Source organism: Zootoca vivipara, chromosome 3, assembly GCF_963506605.1.
Source record: "Zootoca vivipara chromosome 3, rZooViv1.1, whole genome shotgun sequence".
NCBI lineage: Eukaryota > Metazoa > Chordata > Lepidosauria > Squamata > Lacertidae > Zootoca > Zootoca vivipara.
Genome location: NC_083278.1, coordinates 14,960,356 through 14,973,469, shown reverse-complemented (window position 1 = coordinate 14,973,469; position 13,114 = coordinate 14,960,356). Strand labels below are relative to the sequence as shown.

At 42.5% G+C, this 13,114-nt stretch overlaps 1 protein-coding gene across 2 annotated transcripts in view; it reads right to left on the bottom strand.

Annotated features, from left to right (window-relative positions):
* MACROD2 (mono-ADP ribosylhydrolase 2) overlaps positions 1-13,114 on the bottom strand; it is an 898,190-nt gene that overhangs the window by 118,895 nt on the left and 766,181 nt on the right. For both annotated transcript variants that reach the window (XM_035110056.2, XM_035110055.2), the window contains exon 9: positions 3,758-3,839. In XM_035110056.2, the coding sequence (XP_034965947.2) occupies positions 3,758-3,839 (82 nt within the window). The remainder of the gene's footprint in view (positions 1-3,757; positions 3,840-13,114) is intronic.

Below are 13,114 nucleotides of genomic sequence, written 5' to 3'. Positions count from 1 at the left end.
CAGCGCCTCCCTTGTTCTCTTAGAATGGCAATGACACCCACCTAAGAGGTGCCAGAACTGAGTTCCTATGAGTTCCAACTGGGGAAAAAGCCCTGGTTCTACTAAACACAAAACCCTATGACCTTTCTTAGGCTAATGCTGCTTCCTGGGATAATATCTCTTCTCCAATCTCTGCTTTATCTGACTCTTTTTTAGCCTTTTGTAGGATCTCAGGAGACTGTCTTACACTGCATGAGATCACTGGTCCATCTAGGTCAAGTTTGTCTACATAGACTGCCAGAAGCAATCTGGGGTCTCAGACAGGGTTCTCTCCCAGTCCCCCTTAGAGATGCCAGAATTTGAATCTGGGACGTATCACTGAGCATGGTTCTTCAGTAGACACTGTACTTTTGAATTGTAACTGTACCTTTTTTAGTGGTAAAGAAACAGTTTTAATGAGTTAATTACTTGAGAATAAGAACATTATTAAGTGGTAGAAGGCATTTGTGCTCACTGAAGTGATAGCAAGTTCAACCTTAAGACATAGACAGAAGATCTTACTTTTGGACATAAAATAATTACTTCTGAATTCATAATAATTAATGCTGTTAAATTCTGATCTCATGGTCATTAGAATCACCACTCCATCAAGTGGTAGCTCAAAAGGATGGAGAAGACACATCCTTTTACTGTTCTTCAACTTCCCTGACCATGTGCAGGACAATATTATGAGTCCATGCGTGGGGTGATTTCATAGAATCATAGAATTGTAGCATTGGGACGATCTGAATGTTATTATTTTAATAATGTATCTTTAGATATCATGGCAATATCTCCGTATGGAGGTGTCAAAAATATCTGAAGGACTCGACAGATGCCATTTTTATGATGCTGTACTTTTACCTGCCTTTATAAGTTGCATTGAACTGGTTTTATTGTAGCATTGCTTTACTACTTTTGTCATAATTTGTCCTGGGATCACATGATGAAGAGAAGCTAGAAATTCTCTTCATATAAATAAATAAATAAATAAATAAATAAATAAATAAATAAATAAATAACTACATAAAATGAGCTTTTCTTTTCCTTTTCTTTTTTGGCCACAGTAAGTAGCTGGACAGCCAGTAGCAACTGAGAGTTCATGTGAGGATTAAAAGTTTGATTTTTCATTTTTGTTTACTCTGGCACTCCGGCAGCAAAGTAGATCTTAGTTTTCCTTAATAGGCAAACTTGTTGGCTGTAATTCAGGCAATCTGTTGAGCTGCTTCAGACAAATCTGCTGGTTACTTCAGTAGGCTATATGTACAGGCCCTTCCGCCCACCTCTGATCCGAAAGGTGAAAATGGGACTGGAAACAATGGTTAAAGGAGAGAAGTGTGTCCTCCTTTTCAAGCATCTCTTTCCCCTCCCTTCACCACAAACAATATGGGGACAGGGATATTTAGCACTGGAAGACTTCTGACTCCAGATATAAGCACTCTTCTTCCTCCCACTGTGAGGTGGAGGCCCAAGGCCGAGGCCAGTGTGAACCTCTGCTTGCATGTTTGTTTCACATTTATACCCCACCTCTTCTTCTGTCTTGGAACCCGGGGCAATGCATACAGTATATTATTCTCCTGCAGTTCTCCCATCCAAGCACTGACCAGACCCAGAGTTGCTTAGCTTTAGCAAAGCTGCATTAGCTGCCTTCAGACCATACCCTGAAGCCATATTATTATCTGTGGACTGCAGTGCTGAGATGGTAGCACGGGAAGTACTTGTCCCATTATCTGCTTCACTTGCTAGAGGGCTCTTCAACAGAGGCATGAAGAACAGGAGGAGGAACAGACCAGAAGAATTTAACTACATTGTTGAGAGCCAGTGTGGTGCAGTGGTTAGTGTGTCAGACAAGGACCTGGGAGAGCAGGATTCAAATCCCCGCTTAGCCATGAAGATAACTAGGTGGCCTTGGTCCAGGCACAGTGTCTCAGCCTCGCATAACTCACAGGATGGCTGTGGGGTTTAAATTAGAAGGGAGAGAACCATGTACATAATCTTGAGCTCATTGGAGAAAAGGTGAGATATAAATGAAATAAATAAAGTAAGGGGTGTGTGGAGGGAGAGGAGACTGCTATGGAAAAAACAGAAAATGCCATTTCTAAACTGGTCTGAGGGAAGCTGTCTTGTGCTGAGGGTAGCTTGTTGTTTGCAGGGACAATTTCAGCCTTACATTTTCATGTTTTCAAGACAAGAGAGGCCTCCAGACCTATACGAGATAATTTTACCAACGTAATGAGTGAGATCAGGGGGAATGCATGGGAAAATGAGGATCACAAGAGATCATTACTCGTTTCTCAGCCTTGAGGTGAATTATAACTAATCCCTCTGAAGACCCATGGTGTCAGGGAGGGATTTAAAGGATTCGGAGAGATTCTGAAAAGGAGGCAAAAAAAGATGGAGGGGGCTGCCAGTATTTCAAAATCAATATGAAAATAGTTGAAATTATAAGCATCTGTCAATCATCTGTTTAGTAAAAGTTCATATAAATCACTGCTGAAAAACAGTAACTATTTCTGGGGATGCAGGAGGATAGAAGCTTTCCCATCCATACAGCTGTGTCTCCCAGGAACAATTAGGCTGTTGCCTGCTGTTTGGCTTCCATGGGACAGTTCCTATGCCCCTAGTTCCTCTCTTCATATTCATGAACAGCCACAACTACTGGATTGTTCAGTTCATTGCTGTTTATTAGGGGCAAGGCGTCACATTATTCCCCCATTGAATACCCTTCCTGCAGTTGTTTGTTGGGCCAGTAGTTGACATTAGGCCAAGGTCTCACTCTGAAGCCAGCCAGCCCCTATAGTTCCTATAGCTTCTCCATATAGTTTTTCCCTTATGGGGCTTTGGCCCAACTGGAAATGCACCCAGCAACACCCCCCACCCCACCCCTTCCCTTCCTCCTCCATTATAAGGAACTCTGAAGTTTCACTGCCAATATCTATGTCTCCCCTCTGTTGTTTCTTATCTGTCTTATTAGGCCCTATTGCAGGGCAGGGCAGGGTCAGTCCATCCATGAGGTGAGGCAGCTGCTGCCACCTTTGCTCCCAGCAGCCCCCTTTGCCCCCACCTCCTCAGAGGCAGCCACAGTGGTGCATGCATGCACCTGCAGGAGACAGGCAAAATGTCCTGGGCCAGCCCAGCAGCAGAGAAGATAAATGGTGTGTCTAGTCTGAGTACAGGGTTATCTCCCAGGCATTCCCCACCAGCAAGCCCTGCTCGCTATCTATGGTCCTGCATCCATCCAGGAGGGAAGCACACAGAGCAATCAGGCAGTCCTTGGAAGACCTTCACTGAAACATCTGAACTGGCCCTTAGTGTGTGCCCAACAGATGAGGAGGTCTGTGGGTGGGGAAGTTACATTTGGACATGGTGAAGCACAACAGTGAAGAGAGAGAAAATGGTTGTTTGATTTTACCTGTAGCTCTTGGAGGTAATTAGAAATAGCTGCAAACTTGTGTGAGTGCATGAAACAGATTTCTGAAGGAAAAGGGGATACTTCCATGTGAAGAAATGTTTTTGCCAAAGTTTGTTCCAATAAACCCTAAAATTTCAGGTCAGTTATTGAACACTTATGACTATACACCCATGTTTACATGATTCTTTAAAAATGTTTTATACACCATTGAAGAAATTGAGAAATGCTATAAAGATATAAATCACACACCATACATACATATAGTATGTGGGCAGTATCTGAAGAAGAATACATTTCTTTTTCAAGGAAACAAATAAATTAACACACCTGCAGGGAAGAATTCATTCATTTTCTTCTTGTAAATTTTGTAGTCAACCTCCAAAAATACACAAAAAATGACACGATCCATCTGTAAGGGGAAAAGAAAAGCCAAAGGTTTATTAAGCAAGGTGGTTTCTGGACTCTATTCCGAGCTGTAATGAAGGGCGGGCTTGTTGGCAAATGGCCTGGTATGTCAATCCATAAGTTCCTCCCACTCCTACAGGTATGTCTTCTGCTATCATGAACACATGCAAGCAAGGCCATTATTTTCAGCAGCAGAAATGAAGCCAGGGAGCTATTTGTTGGTGGTGTGATGACTCTATGCATGTTAAAGGAAATGACAACTTGGAAATGACCACCTGTGTATATGTTAGAGAGTCCTTCTCTTTCTCAAACACACCTGCAGAAACTGGGTTTGGAGGGAGGAGGGGAGAACATGCCAAAAAGAGCTTTGGTGTTGCAAGTGAGCATGTATCTGCTGTACAGATCATGGACACATTAAGGGTTTGAAACTAAGGTATGAATCAAGAGGTACCCAGTTTGACACTTGTCTCTCTCATGAAATCACTATGTAGCCTTAGGCAAGCCACTCTCTTTGTCTTAGTCTCCCTCTTTCAGCTTCAGTTCCCTTCCCACTATCTGCATATGGGTAAGAATAAAGGTAAAGGGACCCCTGACCTTTAGGTCCAATCGTGACCGACTCTGGGGTTGCGGCGCTCATCTCGCCTTATTGGCCGAGGGAGCCGGCGTACAGCTTCCAGGTCATGTGGCCAGCATGACAAAGCCGCTTCTGGTGAACCAGAGCAGCACACGGAAATGCCGTTTACCTTCCCACTGTAGCGGTACCTATTAATCTACTTGCACTTTGACGTGCTTTCGAACTGCTAGGTTGGCAGGAGCTGGGACCGAGCAACGGGAGCTCACCCTGTCGCAGGGATTCAAACTGCCGACCTTCTGATTGGCAAGCCCTAGGCTCAGTGGTTTAACCCACAGCGCCACCTGCGTCCCATGGGTAAGAATACTACTAACCTTACAGGGTTGTTGTGAGAATTATAACTATAAAATGTTATAATGAGCATTTGAAAGCACAATAGATTACTGTTGATAGATTATACCCTGCTCCAAGGATTGCAAGCTAAGTGGGTAAGGTCACCACCACCCAAGGCCCTTACAATACTAAACAAATAGACAAACATAGGACTGCATGTGTAAAATTAGTTCTGTGCTGTGTCCTTTGTTAACAGCCAGCTGCTTATGCAACTTGGCCTTGAGCCTGATACAAGCAAGACCAGGATATTTTGACTATGCAGCAATCTAACATTTGGCAGATGACTCATAAGACGGACATCTGCCAGGTATACAATAGAGTAAATGGGTTAAAACAAAGAACCCCATCATTCAGTCCCACCAAAAACAAAGCAAAAAGTGTTTCTGCGGGAATGTTTACTGCTTTTGAAAGACTTCTCAAAAGCTTTTAGTCCATCGTTATATTTATAGAAACCTACCTACTCTTAATCTAGAAGTGCTTATGCAAAAACAAAGAGAACAGCACAAGCCAGCCAGATGGCAGCCAGCGAGCACGGTAAATAAAACAGTTCATACAGAATTTTTAAAAAGCCAAATAAAGCTAGCCACGTAAAAGCTGCAAACAGTACACAACTACCAGTTCTTAACATGGATTCCTGGCAGGCAGCTTTCAAATTTAAAAAAGAGGTTTTATCCAAATAATTCATTTTAAAAAGGAATTAAAAAGAAAAAGAAAAATGCTTTGCCTGTAACTCTACATCTCTCCAACCATCATAAGTGCTGACACCGTTGAGACAGACTAAGGATTCAATAGCTCAAGAGGGCTGGTTAACACTTCAGAGCAGCCATCTTCTGTGGCTTCCTGGAGAGGAAGTAGGCGAATGACAAACAATTCACCACATAACCACCTGGTGGAGCATTCTGCTACTCACCAGGCTTCTCGATACTTGGCAACGTGCTTGTTCTACTAGAAATTCATAGTACATAGCAATTGGTTACTAGGAACCTGAAGTCAATGATTTGGCTGGCGAGTTCAAATCAGCATATGAAACTACTTAGCTGCCCCCTATCTTCAGTGTGGTCTCTTTGGCTAACAGCCCTTCTTGCTTATCCACCCCATTCATTCAAATTGTCAGTGGTACAACTTCTGCCAAAACAGGGGCAGCATACTGTAAGCACTTTCGTGTTATTTGCACACCGACGACATACTCTGCAGCTGCCTGCTGAAGCCGGTCCACTATCCCTGCCACCACACCCCTTTTTGTTCTACAGTGCTGCTACATGGCACGCTGCCATCACACTTGCCTGGGGATGTCAGGAAGCAACAGCAGCGCATGTCAGCATGTATCCGGTGCAAGAGCTGTCATGAAGGTAACTGATGACAGCTTGTAGCTTAAAGCCCATGATGCCCATTGTCCTGGGTAACTGAGATTGTGGGTGAGGTCAGCCAAGGACTGAGCCAATGTCAGCATATTCAATGTGGGCTTCCACTTTGTGGGAATAAAGCAGATGGTTTGCTTTCTCATTAGCATGGGCTTTGGAACAGAAGCAGAAGCAGAAGAAGAAGAGTTTGGATTTGATATCCCGCTTTATCACTACCCTAAGGCGTCTCAATGCGGTTAACAATCTCCTTTCCCTTCCTCTCCCACAACAAACACTCTGTGATGTGAGTGAGGCTGAGAGACTTCAGAGAAGTGTGACTAGCCCAAGGTTACCCAGCAGCTGCATGTGGAGGAGTGGGGAATTGAACCTGGTTCACCAGATTATGAGTCCACTGCTCTTAACCACTACACCACACTGGCTCTCAGAAGGTGCTGCAAATCCTTCCTATCTATTACTTTCCTTCCTTTCCGCCTACCCCCACCCACAACCTTAAGAACATAGGAAGCTGCCTTATACCGGGCCAGACCACTGGTCAATCTATTTCACTGCTGCGTATCTTGATTGCCGGCAGCTCCCTTGGGTTTCAACCAGGGCACAATTCCTAGCCCTCACTAAAGATGCTGAGACTAAACCTCGAACCTTCTGCATGCAAGGCAGATGCTGTACCACCAAGCTACATTGATCTCCTTGTGCTTTCTCCACTTGCTCCCACGGGCCTCTACCCTTGACCCTCTCCATCCTGATGTTACAGCTGCCATGTCCCTTCTCTCTCACTTCAGAAACAGCACTGGATATAGGACTTGGCACTAGAGTCATCACTTTGTTTAGTCTAGGGAGGCCGTGATTTCTTTAATGCTTTCTGCAAGTTGTCAGTTTCTTAGTCATGCAGGGAACAACTAGCTTAATAGGGATTTTATTGTTGTATTCTGTGGCGCGGCAATATTTTCCACACAAAATATGCAGACGGGTCCACACACATTCACACTTTACAAACTGCACATTATGCATACACGCCTGCGTTGTAGGCACACATTCTGCAACTCAACGGCAGCTTTTTCAAGCTCCACATTTCTTCATGCTAAACAAGAAGGGAACTTTCTAGGCACTGAATAGTTTTCCAACCCCATGAAACTTTTTAAGTGGCCCTAGCATATATAATCTATATGAGTCAATTCCACTGCAAATGTGTGAAGTGTCCTATTTTTAAGCATGCATAAAATGTTGTGATGACAGCTCAGATCCTGTGTTTATCTGATTGAATGGCATGTGTTGGCAGATAGTAAATTTGAAATTGTACCATATTCTTGCATCTTGCCAGTCAGAGAACCCCCCCACCCCCACCCCCCAGATATAGATAAAATAAGGTGAATTTAAGCTGTTCTCTTCACCACTTCCTTTCCAAATCAAATGGCTGCAAAGGCTGGGTATGGGGAGAGAAATTGCTTGGATGCTGACTTACAAAAGCACTACAGGACCCCTGGGACTGTCTTTTGTCATTCTACAAAGCAAATCTTCCTTCTCTTGTGGCTTGTGAAATGTCAACGTGATTAGACATTTCATGCTGTCCCCATTGTAGAAGGGAGAGCAAGAATATGGAGACACTCATCTGGCCAGCCAATATCCTTCTATAGCCTCTGGTTCTTCCACAGCCAAGTGGAAGAGAGAACCAGTCGTCTGAGGAAGAAGCATAAAGAGGCTAACAACATGAAGGCATCATGACTCATCCTTGATTGACAGCTCTGTTTTTGGCACCTAGTGCCGGGAGCACTTCTTCCATTGCTCTTTCCTCCACCCTGCAGGCTTGATTAAATTTTGCTTGCTTCACGGCTATGAATAGGCAGATCAAAGAGGCCATAAGTGGAGAGCACTGTAGCAAAGGAAAAAGAAAGTTCAATTGCATTAGCTTTTTCACTTACAAGGCAGCTTTACAGCTCCAGGCTGCAGATCACATTGATCTTTTTCTCTTCTTTGGAGCCTGTGGTAATTCATGAAGTCTATTTAAGACTGGAACACCACTCTTATGTACCCAAGCATCTCCCTAGCACTGGCAGTTTTGCAGGACTCTGCATAGCATGGTGGTAGCAGGTTGTTCATATTTCGAGAGAAACCCATCCTGACCCTAAGTCAGATCTTTAAAACCAGTAAAAAAATTAAACGTAAGAAATATTTTTCTGCTGTGCATTTAGACACTGAAATTATTATGGTAAAAGGGATAGGGGAGGAAGCAGATCTTCCACTATTTCATTAGGAAATACCCAGTCTGGTGTCAAAACCAGATGCTGCAGACTACAATTCTGATCAGCCCCACATGGCACGGCCAATAGCCAGGGACAATGAGATCTGTTGCTCTTGACATCCCTCTGTCTCAGGAGACAATGGAAGAGTATGCCTTTGGGGACAAAGTGAAACTGTTGGAGAGCTACAGCGCCTGCTGTGGCTGTGGAGACCGATGTGGGAGAGACATGTTTTATTGCAGGTGGGGCAGATGAAGGTGTGTGGTTTTGCTGCTACAGGTGCACAATGGGATTTCTTCTCTCTGCACTCTCCCCAGCGGTCATTCCTCCTCTGGTCGCTGCTGTGGATACACAACCTGACTGTCTCTAGGCACTGTGATCATCTGCAAGGGATTCCCATATGGTGGCATTAAATGTTGCCGGCCTTTATGTCTTGTTTGCAGACATATTTGTAACACAGAGTTGGTCTGCAACAGGCCTCGTGCCTGAAGCCAGCTCTCCATAAAGCGCATCCTTGGGGAGCCTGCCATCTTCCATCTCCTGTGTACATGAACAAGCCAGCGTAGATGTTGCTGAGGCAGAAGTTGTAAACCAACAACATCTGGAGGGCACCAGGTTTGGAAAACTTGCTTTGAATTGTTGTAAAGATGTAAGATATAAAGAGGACTTATAGAATATATGGAAAAAGTATCATAAGCAAAAAATTCACCTAGCAGGATGGTAAATTTTTCAGCAGAGTAAGAAACAGACAAAGTATATAAAAGTAGCTGCGAAAGATGGGGTGAACTAAGAAAATACAAAGAAAAGAGGGGAGAAAAGTAACCATGGAAAGAGAGGATAGGAAGTCAATAAATGCCAATTATTTAAAATCTTTGAAAGGAAATATTTTTTTCTTTTTTTTTGTATCGTTTTTGTTTATGCTTTGCTGATGTGGAATGTTATCAGAAAAGCAAATCAATAAAATATTTTTTAAAAAGAAAGAAAATATGCTGGCTGGGGCTGATGGGAGTTGGATTCCAGCAACATCTGGACTGCTGCAAGTTCCCCATCCTTTAAGTAAACCTTATTAGTAACAGCACACTAAATAATTGCTAACCTCCAGATACTTGCTGTACCTTTCATATTTACGACATTTACAGCCGTTTTGGTTCAAAGCCTACTGATGCCAAAGGGAATCTATTGATTGCCTTTAACAGGCCCTAGGTCAGTTCTGATGTTTTCAAATGTGACAAGCTAAATTATTAAGCATCTTAACATTTCAAATATTTTAATGACATATTGCAACAAGCTTTTCTTTTCACTGGAGACTATACCCCTCAATTATTGTCAATTACTGGACAGCAGAGTGCACAACAAGAAAGGATGACTTTATAAAAGGAGAGATTTAATTAACAATGGACTTTCACACTGCATCAGATTTGAAAATAAAAGAAAACAGTTGACATCGACTAGGATCTGAACCTTTTAACCCAGTTCTCTTCATTCAAAGCTGAGCAGTTTAGGGCCTGGATAGGGCCTCTGGAACCTGACTCTGGCAGCTGCACTTTTAATGAAGAATCAATCTTACAAGCCTCATCAAAGTATAACATTCCCTGGTTCCTTTTTAATTTGACATTTTTAGACATGCATCCCATAGTTCCATTCTGTGAAGACTCACAGATTGGGAAGGAACCAAAGGATTATCTAATACAACCAGTAGCATGAAGTGTGTTATAATGATCCACGATTGCTCTGTCTGTCTGTCTTTCTAATCATTTTTTATTGTTTGGTGCCTTGGGCATTTTAAATTGAAAAGTGGGGTATATATTTCATAAACGGCTAATGATACAGAAGGAAGGTATCAGTATATACAGATGATGATGTGGACAAGAATAATAACAATATAAACTAATAATTGTTTTAATTTTAAAATATACAAAGTGAAAGTGGGGCAGAACTGAAAACAATATTTTTTTTGGGGGGGGGTAGTATTTCTGACCCCAGTATGCTATAACTGAGGCATCAGAATAATATACTGTATATATATAGTCATAGATTAATTCACATCTCTGCTGAACCCAAAAAGGTTCTTTTTCTCCAACAACTGCTTCAAAAATTATGCATTTGTCTCACCACACCCTCAAGTCCATCCAACTTCACTCTGTGTTGACTGAGCAAGTGTTACACTGGCAGTTAACCTTAAACCCACTGGCGGAGGAAGAGGAGTGCGGGGGGAGCGCACCGCCCTTGGCAGCGCAATCCCAGTGAGATGCCATGGCGGCTGACCCCGCCCCCAGGATGCATGCCAGCCCCGCTCCCTCCTGCTCTCCACCCCCCCAGTACCAGAGCATGATGCTCTGCCACTGCTTATACCTTGTTGCTTATTGGTACTGTAGCAGTATGGCTGGCTGGCGCAAAGGGTTTGGGGAGTGAGACTATCTCAGCAAGTGAGATATGAGGAAATTAATGTTAGAACATCAGGCTAGCCAAAGATTTATGTTTATGTGCCAAGCAGCCTGCAACACTGAAATTGTAAGACTGCACTGCTCTAATGATACACCTTTATGGATATACCTTCTTAGCAGATCCAGATAGGAGAAAGCTATTTGTGGGAAACAAACAAACATTTAACCTGAAGATAAATTATCATGCTACTTTAGCAATAAAAAAGTAGAGATTACGTGAAACAAAATGAGATGTAAAATGATGAACACTTTAGTCAGACAGTTGATAGTATCCCCCTACTAAGATTTTCTCCACTTAAACAAAAGTGAAAGCTATATTTTAAAGTTGTGAGATTACTGTTTACTGTGTGAAGGTTTTTTTTCTAAAAAGCCTGCAGTGAAATATAATTAAGTTGTTGAGGCAAAAAGGGGGGAAAACAACCCCCAATGTTTATTATGACCTAAAAGATTAATGTGGGCCACAAAATCTAAATGGAGTCCTTCAGCTTCACAACAATCTACAGTCATAACAGGATATTGAATGGCAAGGTACTCAGAAATGAAGCAAGATAGATGTGATACATCATGAGAACAACTCCTACTGCCTGATCAGTAATCCTGAGGGCAGGATGCTATTATCCAGATCAAATGAAATATCTGAGAGCAGATTAACACCATCCTGAGTACTGCATGGGCCAACAGCAAAAAAATATTAGGGACGCAAAGGAACCTACATTGAAATATTCTCTTGGAACATCTTCTGCACAATTTACCTGAAAGGGCTATGCAAATAGGAACTCGTTCTAGGAATGTGTCTGCGTTAACCGAGAGCAGTAATTGGAATGCACGTTTCCACATGCACAGACAGTCTATTATATGCCTTGTTTGTTGAACTAAACCACTTCTGAATAATGATTTGAAGATTATAGCGAAATGGTACAAAGACCAAACCAAGTGATGTTCTGTACAGTTCCTAGAGCTCAGAGCAGCTGTCATCATGGCATATGATTGTCAAGACTCTCAGCTACAGGCCTTTGGGGTTGTGCTGTAGATAGTCCCACTTCTGAACTGTTCACAGACATTGCTCACAAAACATTCCTTCTAACAGCAAGCTCGGGTTTTTGAATGCAGGCAGGATTGGAACCCACCTACTGTGAAAGAAGAGGGAGGTATCAGCATGTTTGGGCAGGCCCCAAGCTATACAAAAACACACTGGTTTTTTGTTTGTTTTTTAAACTACACAAACACAAAAGGAAGGACCACTTAATGAGACCTGAACATCAACCACATTCTTTCCTGGAGAGAGAATGGTGGACTGGTGTGGGCAATCAGTACTTCCACTGCCCAATTTTGGTGAAGATATCACCTGTGAAAATACGCTGTTTTCCTGCCAAGAAAGATGATTGCTCAGTGAAATCACATGGGGATATCACAGCTTCTCCTCAAACTGGTCACCTATCCCACCCCATACAAATAGTCATTGTTTCTGTTGGATATACATGGGTGGATAGAACCACCATGAGAAAGTGCGTAGCTGATCCTATCCCAGTTAATGTTCACATGAATGGACAGAGAAGGAACAGTATGCTTACTCTTTATTTAATTATTCTTGCTTAAGGACTCTGTATATGTCTCCACCCAATTATGTACTTAGATATTTATACTGCTCTCTCCTCCCAAAAAAACAATCCAGGGTGGATGAAGAGGAACTTATAAGGTAGTGTGAGATGTGCAAACATCAGATGCAAAAAGAGTGTGCACATCACATTATTCAAAACCGCAAGCTGAAGCACACTTACTTGAGAGTAAAACCCCTGTCCCAGGAACCTGTCCCATTGTTACATGACGAGAAACTAAAGCATGTCTTAAAAAACTCTGCAAAGGACAACCTATGTATGTAGAAATGAACCCACATTTGTGTAAAACAAATATTTAAAGTGCCATGCTAATAAAACTCAGGGCATTTGGATCACCACATTTGAGTAGCCCTTCCCAAAGATTTTCAGAAATCACTGCACACACTTATGCCAGGGTCACCGTCATCAAAACATTTCTCTTTTAGTTATTGCGACCAACTTATTTGTGAGTACTCTGAAATTAGCTAGCAGTTGCTAATAGACTGTAGTTAACACAGCAAGCCTTTGACTGGAGTGGTGCTTTAACTTACACAAGGGCTTTTCACTGGAGAAAGGTTGAGAACCATTGATTAAAATACTTATTTTACTTCTTATACAGCACAAAGAGCTATTATTACCATGTGGCAGGAATAAATAATAGCCACCTCTCTCTGATGGAAA